Genomic DNA, 16841 nt, shown 5'->3' on the forward strand with positions numbered 1-16841 from the left:
CTGCTAATGAGATTAATTTTTTCAGAGAGCTGAGAAATCCTACAAGTCCTCTAATTATGAAGTGACTACTTAAAAAAAAAAGAATCAAGTTTGATTTCTAGTTATATGAGGATATACAAACATATACTTATTGTTCTAAAAGAGGACCTTAAATTATAAAAATCAGTAAAACATAGTGATGGCATTTTTGCACAAGTATATTTTTTTAAAAAACAGACTGAGCGCTTGAGGCAGTGTCTTACTTGGTTCACAGTCCCTGTTTCTGGCTGGTATGTTGATCAAGGAATGAAGGTCACTGCTCCACTAGGAGAACAGGAGGGCAGAAAGCTGGGATACAGAAAGTGGTTAACATTCTTCTCTTTCCCAAGGAGGAGAGAAGGGGAGAACTCTAAGAGAATTCACTTTAGGGAGGTCCCTGCTCCCAGGAGTTTAATGTCAAGGGCATTCTCCCAGCAGAGGCGCACATACTCTTTTCAAATCAGTGAACAGAGTACTGGCTGGCACCCCCACAAAGGGGACAATGGCTCTCCCATGCTTCTCTAAGCTGTTTCATGGTGATTTAACTGGACAAAAGATAACAAAATTCTCCAAGAGGAAATCATGTAAAATATAAGCCAGTGGGCAAACTGCTTAGATGACTCTGATCCTCCAATATCAAATGCTATTGAAACAGACAAGAATATATACTCCAAACATGTCATGGACTAAGTGGATCACAGATTCCCTTTCAAATAAAGTATCAATAAACTCAGTCAACACCTCTCCTTTATCCAGAATCCTAATGACGTTCAAATAAACAGAAACTGCCTGTAATAGCACATAATTGTGATTCATTGCCTAATGACTCTAATGTACTCAAAATCCATACATTCACAATGTAATCTCTTAAAAATGAAATGAAAATTAGAAGCACTTTCTTATGCACTATATTCTAATTCTCTGTAAATTCTAAATTAGTGCACTAGTATAAATTCTAAATTAGAGTAGATTTAAAAAATCATTAACCAGAATAAACAACAGAGTATTCCCCCCAATTCTGGATTAATAGTAGCTTAGTTTTCTGTAGTTATTATGTACAATGTTTTTCTAACAGTACACCACCCTACAAACCAAAGCACTGCATAACCTTCCATTCACTAATGAAACATTAGAGGTTAATCTAAAATTGATGTTAGCAACAATTAAGAATTTAAGAGAAACCAAACGAATAAACAGCTAATTTGCAATTATACTTTCACACTTTTTCATGATGAACTAGACAAATTTCCAACCCTGAGCTATGTTCATTAAAAAAAAAAAAAACTATGTATAATAATTGCTCATATCTATGTGGTTCATGAAACAATAACACACCCCCTACACATCTTTCATTTTACTCTTTAGTAAGTCTTATGACATAAGATAAATATTAAGATGTCAAAAAAAAATGTTAAGGTATCATCTTAAAAGAAACCTAAACCAGGCTTTCAAGTTGCATTCGTATACAAGGATATGCATCATTTTGGCAATTTCAGTTTATTCTGCTTGAATATCATTGTTCTTTCACAGTTTACCTTCTCTGTGATTCTGTCTGCTGGAAATATACCAAAAGGAGTCCCAGATGTGTAACCAGGAACATGGCAGCAGGAGGACTCGTACTACCAGGACCACCACTGACCATTCATGGGCCAGGACTCTGCCCTGCCAGTTAAATCTGACCCACTGTTCCAACACAGATTCGGAGAAAGCCGTGTTGAGCTGGGGGGCAGGGGATAGCGCTGATACCCATAGAAAAAAAGGGAGACTCCAAACTGACTTCAGCCTTTAATGATCCCCGAGGTCTTCTCTAAGAGTTGGGATGTTAAAATTCTCACAAGTTGGTACTGGACACAAAAACAGATTCAACTTGACAATGAATTGTTTCAAGTCTTTTGCAGTTGCTTAAAACTAGAGGTGGCTAGGTTTCAGCATTAGACGGTCACTGAAGCACTGAGAGAAATGACCAGTTTAATTTGGGGGTGGTGAGCCGGAGGAGCAGAAAATAGTAACAGAAGACACAGTAACAACAGAGCAGGTGGAGGGGGCAGAATTCCTTCTCACCTGAACATACTGAGGAAAAGAGAGGCGGGAATACTTAGGTTTTAATCCTGGACCCCCCAGGGGTGCCCTGGACCAGAGGGAAGGACTTGAAAGATTTTGATGCTGTGACTTAAGCCAGCTGATCCCTCCTCGTTTTCTGTCTTATCTTTTCTCTTAAAGAAGAGAATGATGCTTTCTTAGTATGCTCTACTGATTTTATAAATAAACCACTTAACAATTTCGTTCACAACATTTGTTATTCTCTGCATTCAAAGGAGAAAAGAATATGTTCTGATCTTAATGTGTCTGGTGAATTTCCTTAGTGCCATGAATATTCAGCCAGTTTAATACCTTAAAAGATTTCTAAACAAAACTAGTATAAGTTTCCTTTGACAATGTGAATGAAAAATAGTCTATAAATAAAGACAATTACTATGCCTGGTTGTTAAGCTGGCATAATTATAAATACCATAAAACCAGTCGATTTCAGAAAATCATAGTCTACTTACTATTTGTACGTCTCGGAGCGGATGTATTCAAAAACATGGGACACGCCAAGCTGGAACTGGTCAGCGATAGGGGTAACCCAGGGATTGTTCTCTGCTTTGAATATCTGCTTCTGACCAGTTAAATCCAAGTTTCCTAAAAAGACGGAGAGAAAAAAAAATGAAGGTCATCTAACCAACAGAAATCAAATTCAAGAAGTAATTCATGCCCAGTAACCACAGCACAACCTTAAGCATCTTCTGAGTCATTTGTTTTAAAAATATTTAGCCCAAGTCATTGCTAGTCTACAAGCCATGTCAGTGATTGAATACTGACACAAGAGATTAGGAAGGAAGGGAAGGCGATGAGGAGAGAGGGCAGAGGGAGTAGAAGAGGTAAGAAGGAAGTAAACTTGGAAGGAATTCACACAAATGTAGCATTTGCTTCATTTTTTCCAGTATTTGCTAAACGAACAAAAACGGCCTTCCAGGATTGAGAGAACCCTTAATATCAGGACATCCCCCAATTTCACCTTGACAGTGTGCATCACCATCTGTCCAGTAAGACTGAAACCTGATCCAATCAACACCGCTTTTCATCAAAGCAGGACACAAGTGAAGAAAAATGAGAACACTGCCCATGTAAAACTACTACTGCCTCACTCGGGTACCATAAGCACATCTCAGAATCAGCACTAAACGCATCTCAGTAACATGGTTAAGGGTAGAGATGCACACATATATATCCTACCTATTCACAAATTACCTGTAAAAAGCATTTCCTCCTTTGATTCTCCAGCAGTCCCTAAAGTCAGTAATTGACATCACTTTACAGGTAAGAAAAAACACAGAAACTTGGGGAAATTAAGTAATATCTCTAAGAACAGACAATGTAAGAGTAGGGATTTGAATCTAAGCCTCTGACTCCAAATCTCTTATACATTTCTACAGTGTTTGGTGATGCTAACAGGTTACATGTCAACCTAGATCAACCAAACATGAGCTAATGAAGGTAGCCACCATCTGGGTACCACGTGTTGCTGAATCAGTTGATTATGTATGTTTTTCTGTTTGGCATATTTGAAAATGGAAAAGGGAAGTGTGAGAAAGAGCTTCAAAGAACATGCCTGCCTATGAGAGAGACAGACAGAGATGTTACACAGTAGAGCTGCATGTGGTTTAAATGGCAGTCAGCTGGCTCACCAACATCCTTGCCCTCAAAGTCCTACGGAAGAAGTCCATTTTCAGACCCCTGGTCTACAGTTCTAAGGTTTTTGAACACAGACACCTAGCAATTATTCTTTACAGGACACAATCCAAGTACCATTTCTGTCCTGTTCCAAGGCTCCAACTGCCAATTTTGTCATAACAAATAACTTCAGGATATGGGAAACATATTCTAAGGATGCAAGCACTGCACAAAGCACAGCATTTCCCAGCTAATCTGAACTTCAGAAATGAGAAGATAACGTTTACTAGGACAGTGATGCAGTATTTCTTCTTAAAACAGAAGAAAGGATGATACTCTGAATCTGCCTTCTTTTTGTTATATTGACAGACCTTGTTGTATCAACACTTCACTTTATTGTGCTCTGCACATACTAATTACATTTTTTATAAAGTAAAGGTTGTGGCCACCTCACATCCAGCAAGTGTGTCGGTGCCATTCTTCCAACATCACTTGCTTACTTTTGTATCTCTGGGTCACATTTCAGTAATTCTCCTCATATTTTAAGGCTTTTTAACGTTATTATTTATGTTATGGTGATCTGTGATCAGTGATTTTTGATGTGACTACTACATGTCACTGAAGGCTCAGATGATGGTCAGCAGTTTTTATCAGTAAGAAAATTTTTAATATTTGTTTATTTTTGGCTGCACTGGGTCTTGGTTGCTGCGCATGGGCTTTCTCTAGCAGCGGTGAGTGGGGTCTACTCTCTAGATGTGGTGTGCAGGCTTCTGATTGCAGTGGCTTCTCTCGTTGCCAAGCACAGGCTCCAGAGCTCATGGGTTTCAGTACCTGTGGGTCGGGGGCGCTAGAGCTCGGGCTCAGCAGTTGTGGCGAATGGGTTGAGCTGTGGCATGTGTGATCTTCCCAGACCAAGGATGGACCCGGCAATGGCAGGTGGATTCTTGAACAATGAACCACCAGGGAAGCCCGTCAGTAAGACATTTTTAACTAGGTATGTACATTTTGGGGCTTCCCGGGTAGATCAGCTGGTAAAGGATCCACCTGCAATATAGACAGACCCCAGTTCTATTCCTGGGTCAGGCAGATCCCCTGGAGAAGAGATAGGCTACCCACTCCAGTATTCTTGGCCTTCCCTGGTGGCTCACACAGTAAAGAATCCGCCTACAATGCGGAAGACCTGGGTTTGATCCCTGGGTTGGGAAGAACCCCTGGAGGAGGGCATGGCAACCCACTCCAGTATTCCTGCCTGGAGAATCCCATGGACAGAGGAGCCTGGCAGGCTACAGTCCATGGGGTCACAAAGAATCAGACACAACTGAGCGACTAAGCACAGCACATGTACATTTTTAGACGTGGCGCTATTGCACAATTAACAGACTACAGTATAGTATAAATAAAATTTTTATATGCAGTGGGAAACCAACAAACTTGAGTAATCTGCTTTATTGTGGTATTTGCTTTATTGTGATGGTCTGAAATGCAAACTACAGTTATCTCAGAGGGGTGCCTGAATGAACGTGAAGCTATTCGGAATAACAGAGGAAAAAGAGACCAATGGAAAAGTGATCCCTATTTCATAAAATGCTTTTAAAGAAAACTGATATTATGAAATAGTAAGAGAGTAATCCATCATGATATTTCCAAAGCTATTTAAAATCTGCTGGTTAAGTACAAAAATAAGCAGATACATTTCTCTCCAAGATTATCAATATTGTCAATTTCCTCATCTTAATGGTTAAACATCATTAGTCAGATATTAAATCACTTGGGAAATTAACAGGCTTTATTCTCTGCACCATGAGTCAGAAAACTGCTTGGGATAAGTGGAAATGCAAATGTTGCACATACTGGGTTTAGCCAAGTACCCTACAAAGGTGTAACACGGCTGGCAGTGGACTGCTGTTCATATATTTTGCTTTTATCTTTACTTGGACACGAGACAAGTTTTTCAGCTTCCCAAGAATCGAACTGATTGCTTGTTTAAATTCTGCTATAATGCTCATTTCCTCATTTGCTATACCCTATGTCCTCCTGTCCATATCATTGTCTCATTACTTCTTTTTCTCCAATTTCCACACTCCTAAAAATGAACAGAACAGAAGTTTCTGGGGAAAGTCTTAAATTTACAAACAAGTCTGTATTTCTGAAGTGTCATGTTTAAGTTTTTAAACTATTTTTCGGCTGTGCCACTCGGCATGTGGGACCTTAGTTCCCTGACCAGGGACTGAACACGTGCTCCCCTGCACTGGAAGCTCAGAGTCCTAATCGCTGGCCCACCAGGCAAGTTCCTGACATGTCGTGTTTTAAATGCACGGTATATTATGTTGTGCAGTGTAGACAGCACATCCTTAGACAGCACGGTCACTGAGGGAAGGGCCGAGTGACCAGGTGATAGTAACGACAGGGCAGAAATTCACTAAAAAGTTGGGGGGTTACTAGAGGTAAAAGCCTCTTTCTTAAAACATTCACCTAATTGACAGCCTACACTTACTCAATATCCTCCTCCTGCTTCCGAGCCCTGCCCACTTACATTATCAGGGAATCAACTGTGAAAAGAAATAATCAATGAGACCTTTGGAAAAAATACATCTTCTAAAATGGGTAACCAAAAAAAACAAAAAAAAAAAAGCCATGAAAAGCATAAATTACATAAAGATGTGAACTAATTCCTAAGCAAAGGAGATTTCCCTGATAGAGGTGTTTCTGCTCTAAATATCTTTCTTCCTCATCCCCCCAAATTGGTTAGTCTAACAAAAAATCCAGTCTAACTTTCCCATGGGTAGAGTGTATCTGATGAACAAGCTTCCTGGACTCTGTCATTCACACACATTACCATGAACTAACTTAACTGGACTGTTTTCCTATTTAACCTCTGGTTCAGATGGGTATCACAGGAAAATGACTTAAAAAAAAAAAAAAAAACTCTGGGGAAGGAGGAGGGTCAAAAGAGGAGAAGTAGCTGTGTCTGGAGCACAGAGGATTTCTTGGCTTGCTGTATTTTCAAGGCTCTGGGTCAGTGTGAGAGCAATGTGGACCAGGGAAAGTTTCAGAAGGACCCCACAGACAGGCCTCAGTTTTTCCAAATTTGCCCAGGAGAGCAGGAGAGGAAGACTACTCTCTTCTTTCCCAGCCTGCATCACCAGCTCCCTCCCACCCAGGTGCAGGGTTTGCCTGAGACAGACTGGCTTCTGGGGCCACTTGCTGCAAGGCCTCCACCTAGACATCTCTCCTCGAGGAATGAAATACAAAGAAACTATATGGGACTAAAAGTAAGTGTGCCAAGCACAGCTGGGGCAAACATGGACAAAAGATACAAAAAGACCAAAAAAGCCCTTTCGCCACTTCTAAAGAGCCTGGAGCAAAAACTAGGTGTTGGCAACTGCAAAAGCAGGGTATTGTGCTCCCTACCCTGCCCTCAATACCACCTAAGTGGTGGGCAAACCACCTAAGCCACCCCTCCAGCCCGATCCTTGGACACACTCCTGTCTTCACCCCATATAAGGAACCAGCTCCCTCACCCTTGGGGACTGAGCAAGGGAATCTATCACCTGTTCTCACTCCCTGCTGCAACAGGAGCCCCGATAAAGCCTTGCCTGAATTTGGCCTCTAGTCAGTTTCTACTGATGGGGGAAGGACACGAACCCTCATTGGCAGACATGCCCACTAATCCAAAACTACAGGTATGTCATGAACCGGTTTTAATGGATCATCCTTGAAATCAACATACAGGTGCAGGAAAGAACAGCCTGTACTCTCCTACCAGCAACCTACAAACCTGCTTTCCAATGTACCTCGTCTCATGTTCACTTAGTAACAGCCTCTGACTAAGCCTGTAGTCTTTCTAATGGTAATCCTCTAAAAATAATGTACTTAAGTTCGATGCTCCCTGGTTGCCATATATGGAAAACAGACCTGGGGGAATAACGTCAAGAAAGGAGGTCAGCTCTGTACCCTGGACCCTCTTGTCTGAGACCTCGAACCCTCCAGAGAACTGTCAGTCCCTAGCTATGTCTCTATTTAAGCACTACCAATGGAGACACAAGAGGCAGAGGATGACGCTAATGACGCCTGCTAACTGGAGCACGCAGGACCTGCGGGATGCAAGCTGGACGTGGTTGATTCGGGGAAGAGGAATCTTATGCTGATGAAAGTTGGAGTACAAAAAACGGACCAGAGGCTGCTTGTGAGCATTTTTATTTCTATCACTTCAAACTCATCTGTGCACTCTAGCTGGAGGAGGGGGATGCTAGAGGGATGGAGTTACCCTCCCCCACTCCCATTTATTTACCTTAGTGTCAAACAATCCTCACTCAGATTTAATACCAAACTTCAGATTCACGGGTGCTTCATGGAATACTGGAACTGGGAAGCCTAGCAGAAAAGCATGATTCATGTTCACTGACATGGGGTGTGTGTGTTGGGGGGAGGTGTGAAAAGACCACACAGTAGCTTTGTGGTGGATGCTATGCTTTTTTCTTAACAAAGAACCACGAAACCCATGCTTCAGGTCCACAGCGCACCTTAAAGCAGGCAACTATTACAGATGACAGAGATGGAAACCGCATGAGCCAGAGCCTGCGCCAGCACCGACTCTACGAGCTGTAAGCAGACTCAGTGGAAGGGGACATGCCTGTTTTATTTTCTGAGTTAATGTCACTGGTGAAGGATGCAGTACCTGCTTCGGTGCAGCTGCGATCCTCCCAGCTGGCTTGGTGTCTCTCGCTTTCTCACCTCCCTCTGAACGAACGCAGCAATTTCAGAAGAGGGTTAAGATAATTAGAAGAAAGCTCGGCCATCATCCCACGTGAAAAGCTGACACCTGGCTCCTGGGGGCCCGGCAACAAGTTCCTCCGACCTCAGCCGAGCTCATCCATCAGCTGTCTGAGGCGGGTTCCCTCTGCAGTAATAACATGCAGGGAGCATCTCAGCGTCCCGTCAGTCAGGCTGCGGGAGCCCTAACTTGCCGCACGCTTGGCTGGCTCCAGTTAGGAGTCCTTGCCCATCTCCTTTATTAGAAGCCTGAGCAGCGCTCCGGTGCTGTTCTAACAAGGATCAGGCAGCAGGATTAAGCACTGTGACAAAGAGGATCTAATAAGCTAGAAAGGGGTGCACCCACGGACACGCTGGCTGCCTCCCAGACACACATTCCCTCTGCTCGCTCGCCGGTGGGGAGGCCCGGGCCATGTGGGGAGCCAGCCCGCACCGTGATGAGCGGTGACCCTCTGACCGGCACTGCCCTTAAGATCATCTGTCACTCACAGGCTACTTCTGAAATTGCAAATTGGATTTTCCATTTTATTACCTGCAAAGGCACCACATGTACTTCATTCCAGAGCCTCGAGTACAGCAGCTCTGCCATGCGACTGTATTTTGTAAAGGCTAAAGAAAGCATGGAAAACAAGCATTCCCCTGGCTAGTGATACATGTGATCGGATAGAACGGGCCTTGTGGCCCCACTGATAAGCAGACTTGTTTGCATGTATAGAAATGGGTTGTCTTCATAATCCTACTGATAAGAATTCTTCCTGAATACTCCAAATCCTGAAACGCGTGGCCAGGAACATCATTTATTGCATATTAAGCAATCAAGGCAACCTGGGCAAATTTTTCATGTCATTGAAGCATCATTCCCTCCCTCCCTAATTCCAAAATCTGCGGAACACTTTTTAAATGAGTGCATCCTAACAGCCAGGCTCCCTTGCTCATGAAACTCTAAGGCCATCGTCTAACAAGGTAAAACTAGCAAACCGTGGCTGATGGGGTACTCTATCATCAGTATACTGGATTTGCCCAAACTCAGGAAACTGATTCGCTGCTGAAGGGGTCTAGATGGGACATTATGACAGCTGAGAGATCACCTCTGCTCTGCAGTGAATCCACACACAGGAGCTAACCACAAGCAACTCCAGCACAAAATAAAAGCGACATTCAGGGCTGCTCCAAATATAAACAGATATTCTACATGTAAATCCCTAAGCTTATTACTATGTAAGAGGCTTCTAATTACAGAAGTGCATGATGACAGCTGGAGATGGAAAGCTTCTATCTTTTTCACTTCTTCAGCAACAAACTTTACTGAATGGAAAACGAGCATAAGGCTTATAAAATCATGCTCACATTGGAATAATAAATGTTTGCTATAATAAAACACTGGAAACAACCAGAATGTTCAATAGGTGAGAAGCAGAATAACATGGCTACTCAATGAAGTGTTATCAGGTTATTAGAACAAATGACAAAGACTTGTATGTTTTGATTTAGGAAGAGATCTACACCCTAATTTTTAAAAATTCGGGGTATACTAAGTTTGTTATGATTTCATTTTTGAAAAAAAAGGTATAGAAGAAAGAAATCTCATATTAGGTATATGAGGAAATGTTTAAGTGAAAAAGAGAAGAGAAGGACACATATCAAATTGTTAATATGGGTTTTCTCAAAGAGGGGAAATGAAGGTGGGGAAGGGATTTGAACTCACAGAATAAAAGGTAAATTATTTATTTCCTTTCTCAAGAACTCCATGTGATTACAAGTATGAATTATTTTTACAATTAAATAAGAATAAGGTGAATGAAAAGGATATCATCAGAAGTAATTCAAAATATAAGACGGATGCTAATTGGTACAAAGGCAGTGCCTTTGATTTAAAATGGCATCATCCCACTGCAGGAACAGCCTGATGGTCTGCTAAGCCCTAACTGGATTGAGAAGCAGGGTCTGAGGCTGCTGCTTTTTCTGGGCATCATCGATGCAGTCCAAGTAGGCTGGAATGTCTCATGACAGCTCTCAAATTTATTCTGTGGGGAATTCGAGGCCACACTGTCATTCTGGCAATTGTCTGCTTAGCCTTCTGGGAACACATTTTTAAAACAGGCATTTAGCTCTCTTAATACATATGATGCACTGCTGCTTTGTGAAACATACTAAAACTGTGACTCTTCCGATCTAGTCAAGGGAAGCATACAATTTAAATGAAAGAGATTTTGTAAAAAGCTCAACACCCTGCCAAATGGCTTCAACTACAGCGGCCTCTGACTTACGCATGTATTGTGCGGAGGAGTCCAGAAGCCCTTTTAAAGAATGAAGAAAAATATCACTTTACAGTTTTCCCCAGTGCCCTTCTTGGCCATGTGACATCTGTGTTCCAGGTTAAGATGGACTAGAAAAGGGTCTCTCAGTCGCTGGTAAATACAATTCCCCATCAACAGAGCCATGGTCCTCCTGAGGGCTCCCCACCATCGCTGCTTTATTCAGCAAGTCCCTGTCCATGGAGGTCCAATGAATAACTCATGTGGTAAACCTGGCCTTTGTGTAGGATTTCCCCATTATTCTTCTAAAGGTGGGAGGAAAAAACCTTACTTTTGCTTAACAGATGTCCCTTTTATTGTTTATATAACATCAAGAAGCATATTCTTTTTTAAAAAAATATTTATTTATATATTTAGCTGTGCTAGGTCTTACGTTGCATCATGTAGGATCTAGAGTTCCCTGAGCAGGGATTGAACTCGGGCCCCGGCATTGGGAACACTGGACCCTAGCCCCTGGACCACCAGGGAAGTCCGCAGGAAGTGTATTCTACAGCCCAGTGGGTGTGGCTCTGGAAGCCACACACCATTCACTGGCTTTCTGACCAAATGACCTTGGGTAAATCCCTGTGTTTTCTGAGCTTCAGTTTCCTCATCTGCCAAGTGGGGTTAATGGTACCAATTGACAGGATTGTGGACAGGAGCCCAAAGGTGTACAAAGTCATTCTCTACCCTGGAAAGCACTACATCAATATAAAATGCTCTTCATTATTATGCTAAGCGAAATCTGCAAAGGAGAGAAAAATGTATACTGGAAAACAATTTGCCTAAAACAGAGATTCACTCAGGGAATTCATCTCCTGAAAGTTAAAGTCGCCCAGTCGTGTCTGACTCTTTGCAACCCCATGGACTATACAGTCCATGGAACTCTCTAGGCCGGAATACTGGAGTGGGTAACCTTTCCCATCTCCGGGGGATCTTTCCAACCCAGGGATTGAACCCAGGTCTCCCACATTGCAGGCGGATTCTTTACCAGCTGAGCCACAAGGAAGCCCAAGAATACTGGAGTGGGTAGCCTATCCCTTCTCCAGCAGATCTTCCCGACCCAGGAATTGAACTGGGGTCTCCTGCATTATATCTCCTGAAATAGAATGCAAAATAAACATACATTTGCCTGGTAGTACCCTTTCAAGGAAAAGGCCCCCAAGTTCATAAACTTCTCAAAGGTCTGTGATCAACAGTAGGGCCATGGGGCTTCCCTGGTGGCTCAGTGCTAAAGAACTGCCTGCCAATGCAGGAGACATGGGTTCAATCCTTGATCCAGGAAGATCCCACGTGCCATGAAGCCAACTAACCCCGCACATCACAAATACTGAGCCTGGGAGCCGCAACTACTGAAGTGTCTGTACCCTAGAGCCTGTGCTCTGCAACAAGAGAAGCCGCCACAACGAGAAGCCCGTGCACCAAAACTAGAGAACAGCCCCTGCTTGCTGCAAAGCAAAGAAAAGCCCATGCAGCAAAGACGACCCAGCACAGCTGTAAATAAAATAAAAATAAGCGAAAATAAAAACAAAAAGCAGGGCCAATAAGAAATTTAGGAATGCTGATTTCATTCCCTAGAAGACTGAAGGGTGGCAGTCTGCAGCACCCCACAAGGGTCGGGTCCCAGAGCGCATTAGGTCATTCAGCGTCCTCCCAGGCCTCACTGTCCTTTCACTGAAGTCCCCCAGTTCAAGGACAATGTTCTGACTGCCTGGGAAGTTGGAAATGTAAGCACCAATGAGAAAGCCCCAGTTACCCCAGAGATCCCAAGGAGACATCCCTGAATATCAACAACATAAACTAGATAAATGGATGTTCAAGTTCCAGCACTCACAACTTCTTATAAGATCAATAAAGGTATCACACCTTTCGGTCATCTATTCCAAGTACAGATGTGTAAGAATTCTGAAACTGAAACCAACTATCTTATTTGATGAAGAGCAACATGATGTGAGTGGAGGAAAGACCTGACTGCAAAAGAAGTCAGCACATATGTGGAATCTAGAATAATGGTACAGATGAACTTATCTACCAAACAGAAACAGACACAGAGGTATGGAGAACAAATTTATGGACACCAAGGATGGAAGGGAAAGTGGGATAAATTGGGAGACTGGGATTGACACATATACACTGCTATGTATGAAACAGATAAATTAATGACAACCTCCTGTACAGCACAGGGAACTCAGTACTGTGGTGACAAGTGGGAAGGAAATCCAAAAGAGAGGTAATGTATGTATCATACAGCGATTCGCTTTGCTGTACAGCAGAAACCAACACAATGTGGTAAAGCAACTACATTCCAATCAAAATTAATAAAAAATATTTAAAAAGTCAGCACATTTGGGTTCAACTCTTACGTCTCTCATTAACTACTCATATATCTGGTTTCCTCATCTGTGAAGAATGATATCGGGACTGATAAGTTCTAAGATTCCTTCCCAGTGTAAAACTCAACTAAATTTTTTTAAAGGAATTCTCAACATTCAAAAAAGCATTTGCATTTGTATCAAAGGATGGATGTTAACTAAACATATCGTGGTAATCATTTATAAAATATGTAAGTCAAATCAGTATGTTGTATACTTTACACAGTGCTGTATGTCTATTTTATCTCAGTTAGAAAAAAAAGAAAAAATTATGCTAAGGATACATGGATATTCACAGTGATTTATGAATACAAATTTTCATTTATGCTGCTAGTGCTCCTACAGAACATCTGCAAACAACTCAAATAACTTAAGGGTTGGTTAATATATTACGAGACACTCTTAGGATGGCAGAGTATGTCATCATACGGTTAAAAATGATTTCAAATAAAATGTAATTACATGGGATAATGGTCATGACACAACACTGAAGGTTGAAATGTAGGCTATAAAACCCACATCAGATGATCCTATGTTTCAAAAAAGTTTATATACATATGTGTAGGAAAAAGACTAGAAGAACATTCACACGTGCATACACAACAAGAGAAAAGACTTCTTTCTTCTTAATAGTGGTTATTTCTGAAGGGGAGAATCACCCTTTACTGTGCTTCCCAGTTATTCTAAAGCAGTGATTTTCAGACTTGAATGGGCATCAACATTTCCTGGAGGCCTCTGGAAAACCTCCAGGGTTTTTGACTTAGGCGCACCTGGATAAAACCCAGAGCTTACATTTCTAACAAGTCCTTAGGCTTCCCCGGTAGCTCAAACTGTAAAGAATCTGCCTGCAATGCAGAGGACTCAGGTTCAATCCCTGGATTGGGAAGATCTCCTGGAGGAGGGAATGACAACCCAACTTCAGTATTCTTGCCTGGAGAATGCCATGGACAGAGGAGCCTGGCGGGCTACATTCCATAGGGACCCAAAGAATTGGACAGGAATGAGCAACTAACACTTTCACTTTAGGGGATGATGATGTCTGCTCTAGGGACCATACTTAGAAAAAGTTTCCGTTTATTTATAATAATAAAAAAAAGTAAGCAATCAAATGTTTTTAAAAGCTTAAATAAAGCAGCCCCCAAATATTAAATCTATTTAGAGTACTAAAAAAAAAAAAATCTGAATTTTCAGATACTACTACCAGTTCTATTAAGATGTTAAAAAAAAACACAAAAGCTTCCATAAAGTTGTGAATGCTAACATTAGTATCATCTGCATCATAATTATAATAGCAATTAACTGCGGACCACATATTATGCACCAGGTGCTGCTTCAGGAGCTCCACATTCTTTCAAGGGGTAAGAACAACTGTGCCCGGAAAGTATCACTATTATCTCATTTAAAGAAGAAGAGACAACTAACATTCAGGGAGGCTGAGCCCCATATTCACGGTGGGATTCAAAGGCCAGGTTATCTGACTCTTTAAAAGCCATTGGTGTTCCCAGTACAGGACACTTAAAACATTTTCCTTTTTCTGCAAAAATGTACTGAGGTGTTGCTGGAAAAGTCAACATTATGACATGGTTTAAAGAACACCGAGGGACAGAAACAGAAAAACATCCTTTACCTCTCTCACAGGGTCCAGAATCTTATCATCAGAACCACAATCTAGAATCATCACTGTTACCTCTAGGAATTTTGTGTCTAAATTAAGATACCTGGGCAGAGGAATGTGTTTGGCTGATACGCTTTCATTAATATGACAGTCAATATTTTCAACAGACCCTGTTAATATAGAGCATGCACTTCCCTATTTAAGAGTCAGAAACAAGGCCAAGGGTTTTGGGTTTTTTTTTTGCTTAAATTGATCATGTATTTTTTTAATTAATTTATGAAGGAGTATAACTGCTTTACAATGTCGTGTTAGTTTCAGGTGTGCAGCAAAGTGAACGAGTTATACGTATATGTGTACCTACTGTGTTTTAGATTCTTTTCCTGTACAAGTCATTACAGAGCATGGAGTAGACTTCTCTGTGCTATAAAGTAGGTCCTTATTAGTTATCTATTTTATATTTAGGACTGTGTATATGTCAACCCCACTCTCCCAATTTATTCCTCCCCTCTTCTCCCTTGGTAACCATAAGTTTGTTTTCTACATCAGTGACTCTATTTTGTAAATAGGTTCATCTGTACCATTTTTAAGATTCCACATGTAAGTAATATCATATGGTATTTGTCTTTTTTAAAAAGAATAAAATCTTGTGTAATTACACACTGAACAAATCACTATTTTAAAAATAATAACATTTCATTAAGTCAGAATTGTTGAGGAAAATCACTACATGCTTCAGAGAACTGAAATTATCCTGGGAAACTCTTATCAGAGAAAAAGGATGAACAGGTTTGAATCTGGGTGAGGAATCCCAGACAAGGCGACCGGGGCAGATCATAGGTGGTGTGTACCAGGGCCAGGGAGTGGATACTGGTATATTTCAATCGCCCTTTTTTTTTTTTTTCCTGGCAAGGCTTTCTTGGGGCCCCTGCTGCAACTGGGGACAGTGAGAACAATCAACAGATTCCCTTGCTTGTGGGCTCCCCAAGGGGTGGGGCAAGCTTGTTCCTTACATGAGCTGAGGGTAAGGGTGTGTCCAGGGCTAGAGGCGTGACTTAGGTGTTTTGCCCACCTCAGGTGGTTTTGAGTGCAGGGGGCATGCATAGTACCCTGCTTTTGCTCCAGGCTTCTCAAAAGTGGCAGTTGGATTTTTGGTCTCTTTGGATCTTTATCATTTAAAAGGAAATATCTATACTACTACAAAGAAATAGCCATGACTCATTTTATAATCGTCAGGGCTGAGTCAAAGTACTTCTGAGGGTCTCATGTGTCTCCAACAGTTTCAAAAGGCTGCCCTCTAGGGAAGGAAGGGGGTGGGAGGCAAGGAGATTATACCCCGTCTCTCCGATCTCTCACCACTTCCTGAACACCATAATATCTGCACCAAATGACAACATTGGATCCGGGTGGCCCCCAGATCTGAGGCTCCTCCCTTTTCACCCAACATCTGTAACTGAATTTGGGAGACTCCATATGTACAGATATGCTCACTAACTGACATAAAGAATCTGACCACACTCTGGTGATCCACTGGCTACGACTCTGTGCTCCCAATGCAGGGGGCCCGGTTTGATCCCTAGTCAGGGAACTAGATCCCACATGCTGCACAGGAATAAATATTAAATAATTAAGTAACAAATGTTAAAAAAGAATCCGACCACAATCCAGTTCTATGTTCTCCACATACAACTGGAGACACATTAATGGAAGTTTGCAGGGTATAAGGGGTTGATGGAAATGGAGTCTTAAACACATCTAGATGTGTACCAAATTTTCATTTCCAAATTACGTAAGAAGTGGAAATGACTTTAGTTCACAGGAGATAAAAGGTCAAATACACCCTGATTCAATCAGTACAAATACGATCACCTAATCTTAATAATTACCATCTTAATCACCTTCCCAAATGGCAACAATTTAAGAGTTTTAATTTAAACTTAAAAACAGTTGTTTAAAAAGCAGAGCGATTTTTCAGCCAATAGGACTGATGCTGAAGTTTAAATGTCACTGAAATACATGCCTAGGCATTTGCTCCTATGGAAGTATGAAATGAAATTA

At 41.6% G+C, this 16841-nt stretch overlaps 1 protein-coding gene across 2 annotated transcripts in view; it reads right to left on the minus strand.

Moving 5' to 3' along the window:
• The window catches only part of RSU1 (Ras suppressor protein 1), a 215162-nt gene that overhangs the window by 94666 nt on the left and 103655 nt on the right, over positions 1 to 16841 (minus strand). For both annotated transcript variants that reach the window (XM_061436136.1, XM_061436137.1), the window contains one exon: positions 2568 to 2700. In XM_061436136.1, coding sequence (XP_061292120.1) covers positions 2568 to 2700 — 133 coding nt within the window. The remainder of the gene's footprint in view (positions 1 to 2567; positions 2701 to 16841) is intronic.

The sequence above is a fragment of the Bos javanicus genome, chromosome 13 (genome assembly GCF_032452875.1).
Source record: "Bos javanicus breed banteng chromosome 13, ARS-OSU_banteng_1.0, whole genome shotgun sequence".
Taxonomy (NCBI): domain Eukaryota; kingdom Metazoa; phylum Chordata; class Mammalia; order Artiodactyla; family Bovidae; genus Bos; species Bos javanicus.